The sequence below is a fragment of the Ips typographus genome, linkage group LG10 (genome assembly GCF_016097725.1).
Source record: "Ips typographus isolate SLU linkage group LG10, UJ_Ityp_2.0, whole genome shotgun sequence".
Classification (NCBI taxonomy): Eukaryota; Metazoa; Arthropoda; class Insecta; order Coleoptera; family Curculionidae; genus Ips; species Ips typographus.
Window position 1 is genome coordinate 6,110,330 of NC_138431.1, and position 16,413 is coordinate 6,126,742.

General features: G+C 37.2%; 8 protein-coding genes and 1 long non-coding RNA gene across 10 annotated transcripts; 3 read left to right on the top strand and 6 right to left on the bottom strand.

Annotated features, from left to right (window-relative positions):
* Positions 1-202: 202 nt before the first annotated feature.
* Positions 203-3,784, bottom strand: LOC145734373 (uncharacterized). Its single transcript, XM_081987654.1, has 3 exons — positions 3,532-3,784; positions 2,803-3,419; positions 203-1,297 (listed from the first exon to the last, which is right to left on the bottom strand). Exons 1-3 carry the CDS (start codon positions 3,573-3,575, stop codon positions 405-407), a joined length of 1,554 nt encoding a protein of 517 aa, XP_081843780.1. The 5' UTR covers positions 3,576-3,784; the 3' UTR covers positions 203-404.
* Positions 3,785-4,164: 380 nt separating this feature from the next.
* On the bottom strand, positions 4,165-4,809 carry LOC145734820 (uncharacterized). Its single transcript, XR_014179493.1, has 3 exons — positions 4,632-4,809; positions 4,479-4,583; positions 4,165-4,420 (listed from the first exon to the last, which is right to left on the bottom strand). It is a non-coding gene; the product is annotated as an uncharacterized LOC145734820 (long non-coding RNA).
* Positions 4,354-10,884, top strand: LOC145734747 (F-box only protein 25). The gene is made up of 5 exons (XM_081988344.1): positions 4,354-4,598; positions 8,955-9,057; positions 9,410-9,689; positions 9,744-10,086; positions 10,137-10,884. Exons 1-5 carry the CDS (start codon positions 4,495-4,497, stop codon positions 10,339-10,341), a joined length of 1,035 nt encoding a protein of 344 aa, XP_081844470.1. The 5' UTR covers positions 4,354-4,494; the 3' UTR covers positions 10,342-10,884.
* LOC145734705 (uncharacterized) lies at positions 6,711-8,797 on the bottom strand. The gene has a single exon (XM_081988241.1). It carries the CDS (start codon positions 8,795-8,797, stop codon positions 6,869-6,871), a length of 1,929 nt encoding a protein of 642 aa, XP_081844367.1. The 3' UTR covers positions 6,711-6,868.
* Positions 10,875-11,336, bottom strand: Polr2L (DNA-directed RNA polymerases I, II, and III subunit Rpb10). Of its 2 annotated transcripts, none has more exons than XM_081988458.1 (2): positions 11,192-11,336; positions 10,875-11,140 (listed from the first exon to the last, which is right to left on the bottom strand). In XM_081988458.1, the coding sequence occupies exon 2, from the start codon at positions 11,127-11,129 to the stop codon at positions 10,926-10,928; it is 204 nt and encodes a 67-aa protein (XP_081844584.1). In that variant the 5' UTR covers positions 11,130-11,140; positions 11,192-11,336; the 3' UTR covers positions 10,875-10,925. The 2 variants fall into 2 exon arrangements, with proteins under 2 accessions (XP_081844584.1, XP_081844585.1); XM_081988459.1 differs by having other exon boundaries at positions 10,875-11,146; positions 11,192-11,306.
* Positions 11,337-11,391: 55 nt separating this feature from the next.
* Pa1 (PTIP binding protein Pa1) lies at positions 11,392-11,945 on the top strand. The gene is made up of 2 exons (XM_081988449.1): positions 11,392-11,697; positions 11,749-11,945. Exons 1-2 carry the CDS (start codon positions 11,486-11,488, stop codon positions 11,918-11,920), a joined length of 384 nt encoding a protein of 127 aa, XP_081844575.1. The 5' UTR covers positions 11,392-11,485; the 3' UTR covers positions 11,921-11,945.
* CycC (cyclin C) lies at positions 11,934-13,218 on the bottom strand. Its single transcript, XM_081988371.1, has 5 exons — positions 12,972-13,218; positions 12,810-12,916; positions 12,544-12,750; positions 12,240-12,491; positions 11,934-12,190 (listed from the first exon to the last, which is right to left on the bottom strand). The coding sequence occupies exons 1-5, from the start codon at positions 13,001-13,003 to the stop codon at positions 11,988-11,990; spliced, it is 801 nt and encodes a 266-aa protein (XP_081844497.1). The 5' UTR covers positions 13,004-13,218; the 3' UTR covers positions 11,934-11,987.
* Positions 13,219-13,485: 267 nt separating this feature from the next.
* On the top strand, positions 13,486-15,062 carry LOC145734732 (uncharacterized). The gene has a single exon (XM_081988317.1). The coding sequence runs from the start codon at positions 13,629-13,631 to the stop codon at positions 14,985-14,987; it is 1,359 nt and encodes a 452-aa protein (XP_081844443.1). The 5' UTR covers positions 13,486-13,628; the 3' UTR covers positions 14,988-15,062.
* A 215-nt stretch (positions 15,063-15,277) lies between these two features.
* On the bottom strand, positions 15,278-16,409 carry LOC145734777 (pyrimidodiazepine synthase-like). Its single transcript, XM_081988391.1, has 4 exons — positions 16,259-16,409; positions 16,039-16,209; positions 15,678-15,982; positions 15,278-15,621 (listed from the first exon to the last, which is right to left on the bottom strand). Exons 1-4 carry the CDS (start codon positions 16,281-16,283, stop codon positions 15,388-15,390), a joined length of 735 nt encoding a protein of 244 aa, XP_081844517.1. The 5' UTR covers positions 16,284-16,409; the 3' UTR covers positions 15,278-15,387.
* Positions 16,410-16,413: the final 4 nt, after the last annotated feature.

Sequence of the window (16,413 nt, forward strand, 5' to 3'; positions counted from 1 at the left end):
TAAAACTATTCCCGGATATTCAACAAAGGTGAAACTCAGTTTCGCAGTAGGTAATCCACCACTTTATGATCCTTGGCCACTTGGAAAAACTAGATTTTTATGATCAAAGAATCATAAATTGGTTTAATAGCTACTGTGGAATCTAGTTTTACTTTTGTAGGAAAATCAATTTAAAATTTTCGCCACCAAAATAAAAAAGCCATTTTTAGGGTTTTACACTTAGTTTAACATTTATTAAGCGTATTATTTAATTAAACCGTCCAGCTAAAATTATAATATGTACACAATGTAATGACAATAACCACATACTTTTACAATGACTAAAAAATCAGACAAAAAATTTACATTACACTAACAAACATTCACTTGCAGTCCTTCTGGCCTAAAATAACCCATCAACTGATTTACATGTGAGTTTTTAGATGAGAATTTAACATCATTTTATAGGCAAAACATTCTCCGCAATATTTACAACTGTGCGGCTTCCCGCCAGTGTGGCCTTTTAAATGAATGTTTAAGTTACTTTTCTGCGTAAAAGATTTGCCGCACACCTGACAGTTGAACGGTTTCTCGCCGGTGTGCGTCCTCACGTGACTTTTCAAATAGCCGCGCTGCCTGAATGTTTTGCCGCAATCGTTGCACGTGTAGAAAGTTTCTTCCGAATGTACTGGCAAATGGTTTTTCAAATTTTCCCGATTCGAAAAACACACGCCGCACTGTTCGCAAATGAACGGATTCTGTTTAACCGCATCTTTCAAGTGTTCCCTTAAGAGAAAACCCCTGGAAAAGGATTTCCCGCAGTGTTTACACTCGTAGGATTTTTCTCCTGTATTGTGGTGATGTACTGGTGGTTCTAGTGCGTTTTGGGAATCCACTAAAGTCTGCTCCTCCTTGAAATTCTCCAGGATACTCTGGAATGTCTCACAGTTATTTAAACTGAACAGCTCATTATTTAGAGTGTTCTCTTCCTCTAAATTGTATTCACTCAAACAACCAGCAGAAAACTGGTGACAGGCAACATGACACTCTAACTGTTGCATGTCATCAAACTCCACAAAACATTGCTCACACCGGTATTTTACGGGTATATGGTTTTGCGGTTCCTGCACGTTACTAGGGCTGCTTCCTATTGGTTCTTCCTCCAGAATGATGTAGACAACGTCATTAGGATCTCCTGAAGAACTCCACTCTGATGCTATTCTCATTAAATCCTCTGGGATATCCGTGGAAAGTTTCAGGTCCATAAGCAGTGTCAAATCGTTTGTTTCAATATTATTAAACCTGAAAAATTGTCTTAATTAGTCACAAAAGTTTAATGGTTAAAATGAAAGTATGTAAAGCCATAAAATCATCATTTTAGTAGGTTTAGTAAGCAAATATATAGGGTGAGTCAGTGTGTACTAGCAGGATGTAAGATGTCAAAGTTTTGATTTTTTTAAGTAGCTTCAACATAAATAGGAGCTAGTTGGGGTTAAATAATACATTAGTTAAGCAATAGTTATTATATTACATAGACATACTTATATGCTAATATTCTACACTACAGTGGCAAAAATTAAAGTGAAATTCATTTGATTTACAATATCCTTTAAAGCAATTGAGGTAATCAGTTGTTCTCTTCTTTATCTAGTGCAGACATACCTTAAACTCCCACACTAAAAACCACCAAATTTTGCTTGGTTTAAGATGGCTTAAAGCTACATAAAATAACACCAGATGCTTACCTGATATTCAACTGTATACAACCAGAAAATTTATGTAGGAACAACACAACACAACATATTTACCTAAATACACAAAAAAGGATACACATAAAGTAATGCAGGAAAATACACCAGCCAGCCTTTGATTACTCTTAAAAGAAAACCACCTGCCACTTACAAATAAGGGGTTTTACCCCAATTTGGAGGATAACACAAGTGATTTGTTTTGAATTGAAAAATAAACAAAAACTCTGACCTTTGACTTTTATTTTTGTGAGGTTAGAAGTGTAATAATTTCTTTCTGTCATTCGTCAAACGTCAAAAATGTGACACTTAAATTAAATCGAAGTGACGTATCCTAGATCACTTTTATGTTCTCCAAACCAAACTATCACACAATTACGATTGTAATAACGTAATTATCGATATAAGGAATTTCTTCTGAAAAAGCAACACTCTGTATAAACATTAAAAAACAAGTTTATGATTGGTAGAGCAAAAGCAGCGGGTTTTTGACCAATTACAAACCACCAACAGCGCTATAATTTCTGCTCACCTTGGCACTGGCAACACCGCAACCGTTGTTTTGTTAGGTTAGTTAAATATTGCCGGTGTTGGTAATTTTTTAATTAAGGTTTTTTCGTTTTTATTGCTAGTAGTTAATTGACTGATTTACCTAATTAGTAATTATTGAGACGAGTGAGTAATTAGACCACCAAAATCAAACTCTAAAGGCTGGATCATTGCATGTGATTTAATATCTGCAATATTGCTTTCAGTGCTTGAGGCTGGGGATTTCATACAACAATTCAGTCACAGACAATTGTATCCTTTTTTAATTTTGCTTGATTAGTTACGTATCAAGCTCACTGTAAGTATTTGGGGAATTACCACAAGTTTTTTTAACACTACATTGTTTTTATGTGGTCAGAAAATTGCAATTGCCCAACAATTGAGATCACAAGTTGTGAATCAGGTAGATGATAACATTCCTTCACCAAATGTCAAGAAAAAGCATTATATCTTAAATTTAACAAAAAGCACAACTACTACTGGCAGTTTGACCATATTTCTTTGGTTTAGGTAAATTATTATAAACCGTGAGTTTTTAGATGTTTTCCCAAAATACTACGTCGCGAAAAACACCGTTCACATACCGAACATCGGTACGGTTTTTCGCCCGCATGAATACTTTTCCTATGTTGTTCTAAAGTGAATTTTCGTGAAAAACCTTTTCCGCAATTTTCGCACCTAAACGGTTTTTCCCCGGTGTGGGTTTGCAGGTGTCTCTTTAAATCCGCAGAACTCACGAAACACCTCCCGCACTCTTTACATTGAAAAACGTTCTCTCCAGTATGAACGCTTAAATGATTAATCAAGTTATTTTCACCCAAAAACCGTTTACTGCAATACTGGCAGCTGAACAAAATTTTCATTTGGTTGTGTGTGGTTGAATACGGTACAAATTCGATGTTGTCGTGGTGATTACCGTCAGCGTCGGTCATTAAAATCAGTAATTTTTGTACTGATGGTGGTTCCACCACTGGTTGAGAATGACAAGCACGGTGCTGTTCCAATTGATTTTGTTCCGGAAATTCTACAAGACACTCCTGACAAGGGTAAACTAAAGGAGGTAAATTGTCTGCAACTGGTTTAGTGGGTTTTTGGCTTGAGTCCTCACAAAAGTACTGACAATCATCTGCTTGGAATATTTTGCTAGAAAAAGTACTATAATTAGAAAATTACAGTAGTTTTAGTCAAGAAGGGGCTGAATTATACAAAAAAAATTGTGCTTTAATTAATTATATTCAATTTATTTACTACTAACTTATTTAGATTTGCAGTTTTGGTAAAATTGAAAAAAGGATACATTAAACCATTTTTTAGCTCAAGCAGAAACTTCAGTCTTTTCAACAATGTGGTGTGGTTCCAGTATAGTTTTTAAATCAACAATAAAGAAACACAGAACCTTTTAAGGTTAGGTCGTAGGTCAAGAAACTGTCCTGAAAAGCGTGGAAAGACACACAACTGTCAGAAAAGGATAGTATCCAGACTGGCAGAGCTCCAAGTGGCATTTTCCGCAACTATTTCAAACCACATAATTTTCCTCAATAAAATTATCTATTTTCTAACATATTTCCAACTTCATCAAGTCTAATTGAGATGAGAAAGCAGAAATTCAAGGAGGCTGAGCTGTTTTGCATTGCAAGTTATAACAAAAACTATTAATTAAGCAACAAGCTTTCAAATGAAATCGTTGCTGAACCATCTTCATGTTGTAAATAATAAGTTAAACGACGTATAAATAACTAGTGCATGAAATTAGAAAGGTAAATGAACCCGTAGGCATATCAGCCGGTACGATCATCGTATAAATAGAATCAGATATAGAAGAACCAAGTCTTTATTTCTTTTTTCAATTGTTTCAGGGATGGTACAAACTGCTACAAACAACCATGTGTAATAGTCTCAGAAGTTATTTATTCTTATCTAATTATACTGATTATTTCTTAGGTCTTCAGAGATTATCCCTGTTGGGAAAGCTTTATGGTTTAATGGATGGACTTTTGATAGCTATTAGAGGTATTTTAGGCTTTCATGCATTTTGTTCTGACTGAATTAATAATGCTAATCCAAAACCCCACACATTTTAAGCAAGCAGCATGCGCTAGACTTAGCAAAACGGCGCCTGCGTTCCATCGACTGAACCAGGCAGACTAGAAATCACGAAAGTTGATGTTTATATCAGCTGTTTTGTGTTTGGTCGAAACATACGCAATAATCTACGGACATGCCGTTCATATCGAAGGACTGGCGGAGCCCTGGGGAGGCCTGGGTCAAGACCGAAGAGGGTTGGGAGAAGAAAAAAGTGCTGGAACACTGCAAACAAATCAAGTAAGTGTCAATTTGTGGTTTTTGCGCTCTCACTATATCGATCGTCAACTGTTTCTTTGTTCTTGTGGTGCACTTTCACAAATCTTTTATTTGTTTTTTGGGTTTTGAAAATACTACGCTAATTTAACAACAACGTAAATTGACTACATTAAGACAACAAATGCGCACATATTTCTAACTCTATTTTGGGAAATTTTCTGGCAAACGTCCCAGAATTCTGGTTTCCTACACATCTTGAAACAAAGAGCTCTCCCCTTCTTTAATTTGAAAGCAATTATTAGCAAAGTGCATAAATCTTTCAGTTTCTAATAAGGTCCTTGAAACTGCTGCTTTCACCATTGAAAGTCATCGAATATTTCATTTCCTCCAGGTCTCAAAAAGCTTTAATTACAGCAAAAACAATAAATATCATTATGGTTAAAATTGGCTTGAATTAAGTTACTGTCCTAATGGGGTTTTCCATAAGAAATGAAAATAGTTTCACTCAAGTATGGACCACAATAACATCTTTATTGTTACTAACCAAGTTGCATTTTTTGCGGTTGCAACAAATTTTAATCATCGATTCTACATAAAAAAATAATGCCAAATTGCTATATAAACTACAAACCAAAAATACACATTTTCATTTTTTCATCATTTGTTTACTAAGTTTTAACATTTGTAACTTAATTTTAGAAGATAATTTAGCTAGGCAGTCACGTGACCTACTTAGATTAAAAATTGACTGTTTTAAGCACATTTTTGGAATCCTCATTAAATTTCCCATTCAACAACGTGAAAAAACACTACAAAATGTAGTACAGTCAGGTAGAAAAGCGGTGTCAAAGTTTGTACTGCCAGAAACACAGTTTGAAAGTACAGTCAGGGACAAAATCCTCAGTAAAACCCACTTGGAGTGAGAAAATGATAGTTTTAAGCACATTTTTGGAATCCTCATTAAATTCCCTATTCAACAACGTGAAAAAACACTCCAAATTTAGTACAGTCAGGTAGAAAAGCGGTGTCAAAGTTTGTACTGCCAGAAACACAGTTTGAAAGTACAGTCAGGGACAAAATCCTCAGTAAAACCCACTTGGAGTGAGAAAATGATAGTTTTAAGCACATTTTTGAAATCCTCATTAAATTCCCTATTCAACAACGTGAAAAAACACTACAAAATTTAGTACAGTCGGGTAGAAAAGCGGTGTCAAAGTTTGTAGTGCCAGAAACACAGTTTGAAAGTACAGTCGGGGACAAAATCCTCAGTAAAACCCACTTGGAGTGAGAAAATGATAGTTTTAAGCACATTTTTGGAATCCTCATTAAATTTCCTATTCAACAACGTGAAAAAACACTACAAAATGTAGTACAGTCAGGTAGAAAAGCGGTGTCAAAGTTTGTACTGCCAGAAACACAGTTTGAAAGAACAGTCAGGCACAAAATCCTCAGTAAAACCCTACTTGGAGTGAGAAAATGATAGTTTTAAGCACATTTTTGGAATCCTCATTAAATTTCCTATTCAACAACGTGAAAAAACACTACAAAATGTAGTACAGTCAGGTAGAAAAGCGGTGTCAAAGTTTGTACTGCCAGAAACACAGTTTGAAAGAACAGTCAGGCACAAAATCCTCAGTAAAACCCTACTTGGAGTGAAAAAATGATAGTTTTAAGCACATTTTTGGAATCCTCATTAAATTTCCTATTCAACAACGTGAAAAAACACTACAAAATGTAGTACAGTCAGGTAGAAAAGCGGTGTCAAAGTTTGTACTGCCAGAAACACAGTTTCAAAGTACAGTCAGGGACAAAATCCTCAGTAAAACCCACTTGGAGTGAGAAAATGATAGTTTTAAGCACATTTTTGGAATCCTCATTAAATTTCCTATTCAACAACGTGAAAAAACACTACAAAATGTAGTACAGTCAGGTAGAAAAGCGGTGTCAAAGTTTGTAGTGCCAGAAACACAGTTTGAAAGTACAGTCGGGGACAAAATCCTCAGTAAAACCCTACTTGGAGTGAGAAAATGATAGTTTTAAGCACATTTTTGGAATCCTCATTAAATTTCCTATTCAACAACGTGAAAAAACACTACAAAATGTAGTACAGTCAGGTAGAAAAGCGGTGTCAAAGTTTGTACTGCCAGAAACACAGTTTGAAAGAACAGTCAAAGACAAAATCGCCTGTAAAACTGGTCTGTTTTAAGCAAATCAAAACATTAGTGTATTGTGGGCTGCATAAACATCAGATAATGCATAAGGTAAATTCAACCATCAATTGATAAAACCATTTAAATTTGAAAGCAGAAAATCTCCAGTATAAGCACTGCAAACGCAATAACTAATCCAATTAACCAAATTGCCATCATACACTTCACGTCTTCCCAATCGAATGGTTTGAAACCATCATTATCTCCATCACTGTCCTCTACAAGTCGTTTTATTCTAGCATCATAAACAAATCCATCAGCAAAGTCCTGGTGCCATTTAGAAGCCAGCCCTACTTCATTCACTTTAACTAGAAATCGATTAATTACTTTTAAGTAGGGTGACCCTAAAGGTACGATAAAAGATAAGAAATAAGAATTAGGGCATTCTGGGATTATGTGAAGTTGTGAATGTCCATCTTTGTCAGAAAATCTGGTTTGGATTAGAATTTTTCCGTCCAAATAACGTTCAATGCCTGCGATGCGAAAAATCGCAGCAATTTCCATGGAGGTGTAATTGTCGTCCACTTTATCAATTTTCCTTGAAATTTTCTTGGCTAAACGTTGATACAATGGGGTGTTGACGTTCTCAAACGGGTTAAAACTAGCTCGAGCTGGTAGTCCGCTCTTCTCTAACTCCTCCAAAGTCTCGATATCCGGCAAATATTTTTGGTAGGCATAAACTGAGAGCAGAGTTCCAGAAAATATGGTGGAAATCACGATAGAATATACGAAAAAACTTCCCAAGAAAATTCGTCTAGGTAGGGACTGGTCAGTGACACCATACATGATAGATTGTCCTAAAAAAGCGGCGTAAACGTCCCAACCACAAGATCCGAATATTTTCCCATTAATCACCCCGCAAATCACTAAAACCACCAAACTGAACAACGCAATATTGGCGGTCAGAATGTCTAAAGTTCCACGCCACTTGGACAACTTTCCAGCCTTAGGAACCACCACGCACACCTTATCAAAATCAAAATAATAGGTCAAATCGTACCCTTCAACCCCGTAGAGTTTCATAAACCTAGAATTCCCTTGCAAATCTATGGAACGTTCCAGGGTGGCTTTCAAACTACCTGTAGGTATCCCAGATTTGGTAACTTTACCATAATATCTAGATTCTGCGCTAGTTGACATGGAAATGCTGAAATTCATATATTCAGACAGTACTGACATGGCAATTCCGTCAGCACCGTAAAACTTTGAGGTCAAAGGAATTTTTTCATATAGCCTGGAACCGTGTAGAAAATTCGGGGGGGTTGAGGTTGCAGTGGGGTATCGCTCAAACAAAGACAACACCAAAGGACAGTCATTCAAGTTTTTCACGTCATTCACTAGCAGTTGAGGGTACTTTTGCACGTCAGTGTAGTGGTACTGCCTCGGTTGCCCGCAAAAGTCACCACTGCGATAAAACGGTTTGTAAGTGAACACATACTCTTGCAGTTTTAAGGAACAGGGAAAATGCACCAACACATTAACAATTGACAGCTTCCTCCATAGGAATGTTAGCAATTGTATGGTTGATTTGATGGTGGTGATGCTTGTAGTGGAAAAGAGTACAACAGTCAAACACCTGGCTCTGTAAGTGACTATTTTAGGGTCAACACTTTGAAAGTAACCTAGCAAAGCTTCAGGGCTTTGCCCTATGAAAACACGTGCTACATGCACATCCAGGTGGTGCAGTTTCTCTTCAAAGTCTCCTTTTACCTCCTCTTCACTTATTTTTAACGTTTGTATTGGTAGCGGAGTCTCTGGATTACTAGTGCCGTTTTCGGTTATAAACTGCTGATCCATCCAAATGGTTTTCCTCAAAAAATGTGAGTTTACTCTCAGTAAATCCTCAAGCAAGTCGTCAACGTTGTTTTCCTGCTGTTCATACACTCGAGTAATTCTGATGTGTTTAACTAATTTAAAGTGTTGCCTATACAGTTCTACATGGTGAGGAAGAAAGCATTTTGCTGTAACCAAGTTGGTTAAGACAGTTAACCACATGAAACCGGCTAACATGCTTGGCAACAATTGAGAAGGATTAAAAAGCACTCAAGCTGTAAAAGAATAATAGTTCTTTGAAGTGGAAAATCAAAGCTAATTGTGGATTTAATTGAGCAATTTTCTATAATTATAGGTTTCAAAGTGAAACGATAAAATTTGGTTTAATTTTCAGGTTTAACGAAAGCAGCGAAGAAGAAAAAGAAAACATCGATACTGCCCAACAATCGACTAGCCACCAGCCTCATTGTCACATCACTGTAAAGAGTACAAAAGAGGTATGATAATAATTCAATAAATTATTTCTCTAAACATAATATGTGCCAATAAAAGTAATATCATTTGCATAACAATGGTGCAAAACAGTTGGATTGGTTGTCAGGTTTACATATGTTTCTGTTAACAGTCTCTAAGACACTCTTTTTAACATATTTAGAAACTTTACCTGTCTGTGGCAATCATATTGTACCTCTTAGAAACTTTTGACAATTGTGATATCCGTCATGTGATTAAAGACAATGTCTTCAATTATCTTGACGTCCACTTCAGTCACATTTGGCACTATTGAGCTGTAAAGTGACTAACCTAATTTTGTATGATTATTGCTACATTAAGTTTGTTCTAAATCAGATTGCAGGATTTAACGAACTAGACGAAGCAGTAAAACGTCTGGACTTTCGTAACGCTGTCCGTGATGTACGACGTTTCAACTACATTTGCGCCCTCCTCGATCATCTGATTGGTCAGCAAATGATCAGCATGTCGGGTTGCACTCAGAAAGCGTTACTTGCGATGCTCGAGGAGGTGGCCCAACACGCCACCAGCAGCCAGCACAATCCACGAAGCTTCCGCAGACTGCTCAACAAACTGAAAGCTTTGAGCGCTGCTGAACGTGCAGCTTGCTGGGGAGGTTTGTGGTTTTTCCCGTCTCCCCCATTTAGTCTGTGAGTTTGGGTTATTGCAGGGCCCCTGGGATCCCAATTATTATGGGACAAGAACACGGCAAAAATCAATCGGATCCTCAACATGGGCTCCGAATTCCAGATACAAGAACCCCATCCAGATCTCCATCCGAAACTTTTAAACCTGCCAGAAGAATGTATCAGAGAGATTATTTTAAGACTGTCAGACCATCGAGATTTACTAGCGGGCGCTCAGTCCTGCGATCAGATTTGCTCTATCGTTAACGAGCAACGAATTTGGCGGGAATTAACCAAATTTCATTTTAGTCCCCAACAAATTGAGGTCGTTTCCCCCAAAAATAATGAGAAAATCGACTGGAAGTCTGTTTACCATTCATTGAAAAAGTAAGACCTTTAACCCATTAAAATCCAACTTAATTATTATTTAAAAACAGGAATCATGGTTTAAATGAAGAACGCCAGTATGCGGAAATGCTCTCGCTATGCAAGTACTGCCGATGCTTGTTCTGGAAGTCTTTAGGGCACCCGTGCATCGCCGAGCAGTGCCCTGACTTCAAGGCTCGACTTCAGGAGGCTGGAGGTATTAGTCCTCCAGCCCCAGTGCCCCCATCAGCTTTTCTCAAATTGTTCTCCCTCTAAGTTACTCATCATCACTGTTGTCTTGAAGTTTAACCTTGGAAAGCCCTATATATTTTGGCTAAATGAGATTTACTGCAGCAAAGTATTTTGATACAAATTTGTGGTAACCTGTAGTTGGAATTCCAAATTAACTCCCAAAAATATTAGAGAGTAGTGTGTTTGATATTAGTTGTGTGAATGTCTGCATTCATTTTCATGCTCCGTGGAGCAAATGTGACATAATTTAGCAAAACCATAATTTATCCAACTGTGAAATTACATCATACTGCTCCATGGAGATATAACTAATATGCCTCACCTTAGGTTAAGTTTACTGACATTGTCCTTCCCCTTGTTAAGGCAGAAATATAAATTGTCAGCATATATATTTTAAGAAATCATATTTATAATACTGAATTTTCACAAAACTCTATTATATTTTTGTTGTGCTTGTACTGCATTGTGATATTTTTAAGTTTAACACAAACATGGTTGATTTAGCCAGTATTACAATTGCGTTTGGTAGATTTGTTTCCTAATATCAGAATAAAGTATTTTTACTTACTTTTTGAAGTTACTTTTTTTTATTTTTAAAACAGCAAAAACTACTTTTCTAATGGAGCATAATTGAGGAGTTTCTCAATCAGATCAACATGTCCTAAAAGCATCCTTCTGCAACAGTACCGCTTGAGTCCTAAGGCGTCGAGCGCGTCACCTTCCGTGTACTCGGCCTGCAACAGCCCCAAGTAGGCCTCCCATTTGTTACCAATCACTTTGCCACAAGTGAAACAGCGAATTGGGATGATCATTTTAGTGAATCCTATAACTAACCTATCGTTTTTCCGCTTTAAGAACTTTCTTGCTAGCTTACCTGTGTGTAGAAAGTTTTGTCAAGGTGGTTTTTTAGCAATTATCAAAGTTTTTGGCTTTAGCTAGATGCACAAAACAAAGAAACATAACCTTCAAAACAAAACAGCAAATTTGAGGTTAGGTTTGTAGGAGCAGTTTGAATATGTATCTGTCTTTGTCTAACACATTGCCTACATAAAACAAAGATAAACTAGAGTAGAGTCCTCGAACAAACGAATTACATTCAACAGGGTTGAGGTTAGGTAGGAAAACAATAAACAAAATTTCTTGTAAAACTGTCTTAACAGAAACAACAATGGACAATTCAGAAGATTTCTGTGTTGAGTGTTCTGATGACGAGTTAAAAAATAGCACAGAGCCGTGGGAGCCTGACCCAGAAGAAGTGGACCGAATTTACAGTATGCTGGCTAAAGGAGAAATACCAGAATTGAAGTGGAAATGTCCAGGTTACAGATCACCCTCCCCAGAAACTACTGAGGAACAGAAAGAGGAAAACCCTGAAACCAAGTTTGTTAATGCACTACAGTCTGGATTAGTATGTTGATACATGGTTTGTAGAGATGAACAAGATGACTTTGACTTTATGGATGAAATGACTTCCCCTAAATTAAAAATCCGGCATAACAAGGGTGGAGACTCATTGAAAGGTAGTGCTAAAAAGAAGACTACGTCACTTGATGGAGTGATTAATAACATGAGGAGGCACCACTTGCTGCCCTCATCTAAATAGTAATAAACACAGATTTCAATTAAAATTATTTATTTTTCTACCTAAAACACAATTTGTCACTTAAAAGTTATCTCTGAGGTGCTGGTTTAGGTTTAGGCATTTTTCCTAAAAGGGCTTGAATTTCCTTCTTTTCATCATAGGTCTTCCACAGTTCAAAAAGATTCATAATAAATCTAGCAATTTCCTGTATTTTCTCCAAATCAACATTCAGTTCTGCAAACCATTGCTTTTGGTCTTTTTGTAAAATAACACAAGCTATCCCAAGACAACCTAAAATTTGCATTAAACCCCCTGCAAAAGCTCAAACTAACCAATCTACCTATGGCAATTTGGTATGGAGGATAAAGCAGGCAGACATCAGTTCTAAGAGAATCATTGACTATTCTCCAGGCTAATGTTAGCAACTGCTCTTCATGTCCTATATCCTGCACTAGCTGCAGTAAAGGCCTGTAAGGCTGGTACACTATCAAACAACAATCTAAATTTTCCAGTAAATAAAATTCACATTCAAGTATGTGATTTGTCCTATAAGGAAACTCTTGACTGTATGCATACCCAAATTTGTTTTTTACTAGAAATTTCTTTAAATAACTTACTGGAGATATTTACTAGTAAACACTTACTGACTGTTTGACAAGTTGTAATCAGCCTAGAATTGGAAATAACACCAAATTCTTCCACCTTAGATGCTAAAAATATACAAGTGGGCGCTAGTAACAAAGGATCAATGCATTTCAGGGAATTTCTGGCATAGAACCTTTTAAAATATACTGTTGCAGTGGCTATTACTTGTTGCCTAAGTTTCAGTTGTTCACCTAACGTTTGTATAACTACAAACACAGAAACACTAAGTTGAGGCACAAAATTAAGTCACACAATCCCAACCTACCACTGGCAAAGAAAATAAATATTTTCTGGTATTCTTCCTCAGTGAGTATGGCTAAGTCATGTTGTCTCTCTCTGGTTAGGTCTTGTTTGTCTAAAATCCACTGCTGACTGAAAGGTAAAAAAGCATTTGGTATCATTCAATAAAAGTTTAAACAATACTTACTGATGTGAACTTTGCCAGAAGTTTCCTGCCATATTTGTCCACTTTCACTTAAACAAATCACCTTAAGTGGTCTAAAAGGCTTCACCTTATTTAGTACATTGCGAGAAACTGTGATAATCACAGAAAAACTACTGGAAATAGTCTTAGAATTTTCCAGATAAAGCGGCAAAGACCTAAATCATTTATTATAACTATTACTATTAATGAAAACAAACTTAACCTCACTTTCTTGTTAACAGTTGGAATTTGACAATTGACATACAAAGACATATGGAGGACACATTAAGCTTTTTTTATCTATAAATCTCAGAAACTGCAGTTTCTGATTTTCTTTTCTGCGAAAAAAAGCTTAAAACCACAATAAAACTATTAATCAAATATCAAACACACGGCTACTGTTCGAAATCCAACTCTATCTTGAAATTTGAAATGCTACTTGACAATTGTAGAAACAAGGTTTGGCAACACTGCTTTACAGATAACACGAATGACACTAATGACAGTGACAGCTATTCTATTTTATATCATTTCGCCTTTCACATTGCAGCAGTGCAGTTGTGATTAGGTAAAGTTTGTTTACAACCACAAAGCAGTTATATTTAAAATTTAATAACAAGTTAATCCGAGTTTTTAAAGTCTGTTAAGCAGCGGGCAACTATGGGGCGCCGTTCTATCAACACCACTAAAAGTGGAAAGTACATGAATCCTACTGATCAAGCACGTAAGGAAGCCCGAAAGCAGGAACTGAAAAAGAACAAAAAGCAACGTCAAATGGTACGGGCGGCAGTGCTAAAAGGCAAAGATCCACAGCAGATTTTGGAGGAAATGGAGAAGATCGATCAGATGGAATTTAATGTGAACCAGCCTTCCCCCCTGAATGAGAAAGTGTTGAGGGAGAAAAGGAAGAAGCTTAGAGATACCCTGGATCGTGTGATGGGGATGTACCACAAGGATGACCCAGAAAAATGGTCGGAATTGAAGAAGAGACAAAGTGAATATGAAGTGAAAAGAGTGCAACTTGTGGCATTTTTTGAGTCAGTGAAAACAGCTCAAACTGTTACTGTAGATGATATTCCACTGCCTCAATTGCCCCAACAAAGCATGGCAAACAGTATTCCCTTGCCAGCACCAGAAAGAAAACCTGAGGTACCTATATACTCAATAGCAACTGCTCTTAAATTTCAAGCTCTTGGAGTGCCAGTTAGAGAGCCCCCTGGTTGTCCACCAGGGCCTCCACCAAATGTTAATGATGAAGGTGAAGTGGAAGATTTCACTTTCAAATCAGCTGTAGCAGAAGAAGAGAGAATGGTTGAAGATACTTCATTAGAAGACCCTGATTCAAGTGAGGCAAGCAAACCAACATCATTGCAACAAAAAATGGTGGCTCTCTCTGGTCAAAATGTGGATGAATTCATGAAAGAAATGGAAACAGTTCAGAAAAAACTGGAGCAAAGAGAATCAGAACCATTGCTACCACCAGGAACCACAGAACCAGTGCCATCATTACCATCAATGCCACCTTCAAATCCACCTCCTAACATGCCACCACCACTTATGTTTACACCAGGAACCGGTATTCGCTTGCCTCCAGGACCTCCACCTGGTAGACCTCTAATGCCACCAGGTCCACCCCCAGGTCTACCACCAATGCGCTTACCAGGAGCAAGGCTTATAAGAATTCCAGTTCCACCACTGGTGCCACCCTCACAAGTGCCCCAACCAAAACCAAATGTACTTTCTGCAGCCCCACAATTGATAAACAGAAGTGATTCCACCAAACAAGGAGCCACTATTTCAGCCAAACCTCAGATACGTAATTTGAGCGCTGACGTCACACGTTTTGTGCCGTCAGCATTGAGGGTAAAGAGGGAGGACAAGAAGGGCAAACCTGTCACCAGTTTAGCAAGAGAATTGAAACAGAAAGAGATGCACTTGAATAACCAATTAGTTGGGGGACAACGCACCAAAGATGACGCTTATAAACGGTTTATGATGGAAATGGAAGGATTAATGTAAAGGGGTAATGTTGATTTATGTAAAGTTAGTTATAGGTTAAATGTTTTTTTTTAAATAAAATCCTGTACTATTTAATTTTTTTTCCTATTCAAATTTTGATATAGTGTGGATTAAGTCTTTAAAGTCATCCCATTTTTCCTTTATCTTTGCCAAACCAATATGTAATTTTTTGTAGCTCCTTAAACTGTTGTAGCTACTCAACAATGTATAATAATCATGTGTAAAACATTAATAGCTTACATATGTATTCTACATGAGTGTATTATACTTCCCAGCCCTGAATTAAAACATTTTTTCTTAAGAAAACAGTGCTTTTATTATTGTCTGCAGTGGAATGAGATTCATTAACAATTAAGTAAGCAAAGCATAATCACAATAACTCTATAAATTCTAGGGAATTTTAAGAAGACAAAACAGAATCATAATCTGGGACAGTGTTTAGCAATTTGCATTGGGCAACTTTCCAGAAAGCTTCAGGTCCTAAATACAGGTCTGAAGCCACTGGATCCTGGCGCATATCTTTCCTCCACTGCCTTAAAACTGGCACATCAGAGTCATTAAAAGGCAATTTAGAGCCTAGTTTTAGGGCAATGCAGCCTGCTCTTTCAGCCCATGGCCACAACATATAATCCACCTGAAAAATTTTTTTTAATTTTATTTTAAATTATGGGGTTGTACAACTAGTTTTACCATATTAGGTTTGTCACCACCAAAAAATTTTGTGCCCCTATTTGCCAGCTCATCATTTAGGGGTTGCAAAGCTTCAATTATAGCCTTAGCCCACTCTTCCAAAGACTTGTCCTCCCCACCAAATAAACATTTTGCAAAAACCCCAGTTGCATTTCCAAGTTTTTCAATAACCTGTTTATCTTTGTCTTTCAAAGTAGGTTCAGCAGGATACAAAGGATTGCCTGGATACTTCTCATCTAGGTAATTGCATATGTCCAGGCTTTCCACCACAACTTCATCCCCATCCAGCAGGGCAGGGACTTTTCCTGTCAGGATTAATTAACATTACCAACCTGAACTCCTGGATAGTAGGAAATTGTACCTTCAGGGTGGATGTTTAAGTACCACTCAGGTTTCTCAGCTAAGTTAATGTTGACAATATCATGGGGCACTTCTTTAGCTTTGAGAACAAGACGGGCGCGGTGCGCGTAAGGGCAGAACTGCATGGAATACAGGCGCAATAATCCCTCTTGTCTTGGGGGCTCCACAGAACCTTGCAAACCAACTTAAGCAACAAATAAAGATTGGTTAGCCTTACTTACCTTTAGTTAAGTGTTTTTGGGACATGCTGAATGCCCACAAAATCCTTTTTAACAGTTTTGTGGCTATTTTTTACTTTAAATTTGGGTATTTATTGTAGGTAGAAATTCTGATTCTGAAACCACCGACAGCTGTCAAAAAAGCGCTTGAATTTCAA

Bases quoted from the DNA above. Each gene is read 5' to 3' on its own strand.
- LOC145734373 (XM_081987654.1), bottom strand. From the start codon at position 3,575: ATGTATCCTTTTTTCAATTTTACCAAAACTGCAAATCTAAATAA. The intron at 3,420-3,531 runs GTTAGTAGTAAA...TACTTTTTCTAG, and splicing joins AAAACTGCAAATCTAAATAA to CAAAATATTCCAAGCAGATG. The intron at 1,298-2,802 runs GTTTATAATAAT...TTTGTGACTAAT, and splicing joins AAAACATCTAAAAACTCACG to TAAGACAATTTTTCAGGTTT.
- LOC145734747 (XM_081988344.1), top strand. From the start codon at position 4,495: ATGCCGTTCATATCGAAGGACTGGCGGAGCCCTGGGGAGGCCTGGGTC. The intron at 4,599-8,954 runs GTAAGTGTCAAT...TTTAATTTTCAG, and splicing joins GAACACTGCAAACAAATCAA to GTTTAACGAAAGCAGCGAAG. The intron at 9,058-9,409 runs GTATGATAATAA...GTTCTAAATCAG, and splicing joins CTGTAAAGAGTACAAAAGAG to ATTGCAGGATTTAACGAACT.
- LOC145734705 (XM_081988241.1), bottom strand. From the start codon at position 8,797: ATGTTAGCCGGTTTCATGTGGTTAACTGTCTTAACCAACTTGGTTACA.
- Polr2L (XM_081988458.1), bottom strand. From the start codon at position 11,129: ATGATCATCCCAATTCGCTGTTTCACTTGTGGCAAAGTGATTGGTAAC.
- Pa1 (XM_081988449.1), top strand. From the start codon at position 11,486: ATGGACAATTCAGAAGATTTCTGTGTTGAGTGTTCTGATGACGAGTTA. The intron at 11,698-11,748 runs GTTTGTTAATGC...CATGGTTTGTAG, and splicing joins GAGGAAAACCCTGAAACCAA to AGATGAACAAGATGACTTTG.
- CycC (XM_081988371.1), bottom strand. From the start codon at position 13,003: ATGGCAGGAAACTTCTGGCAAAGTTCACATCA. The intron at 12,492-12,543 runs GTAAGTGTTTAC...AGAAATTTCTAG, and splicing joins TACAACTTGTCAAACAGTCA to TAAAAAACAAATTTGGGTAT. The intron at 12,191-12,239 runs GTAGATTGGTTA...TGCAAATTTTAG, and splicing joins TCCATACCAAATTGCCATAG to GTTGTCTTGGGATAGCTTGT.
- LOC145734732 (XM_081988317.1), top strand. From the start codon at position 13,629: ATGGGGCGCCGTTCTATCAACACCACTAAAAGTGGAAAGTACATGAAT.
- LOC145734777 (XM_081988391.1), bottom strand. From the start codon at position 16,283: ATGTCCCAAAAACACTTAACTAAAG. The intron at 16,210-16,258 runs GTAAGTAAGGCT...TTGGTTTGCAAG, and splicing joins CCAAAAACACTTAACTAAAG to GTTCTGTGGAGCCCCCAAGA. The intron at 15,983-16,038 runs GTACAATTTCCT...TAATCCTGACAG, and splicing joins CTTAAACATCCACCCTGAAG to GAAAAGTCCCTGCCCTGCTG.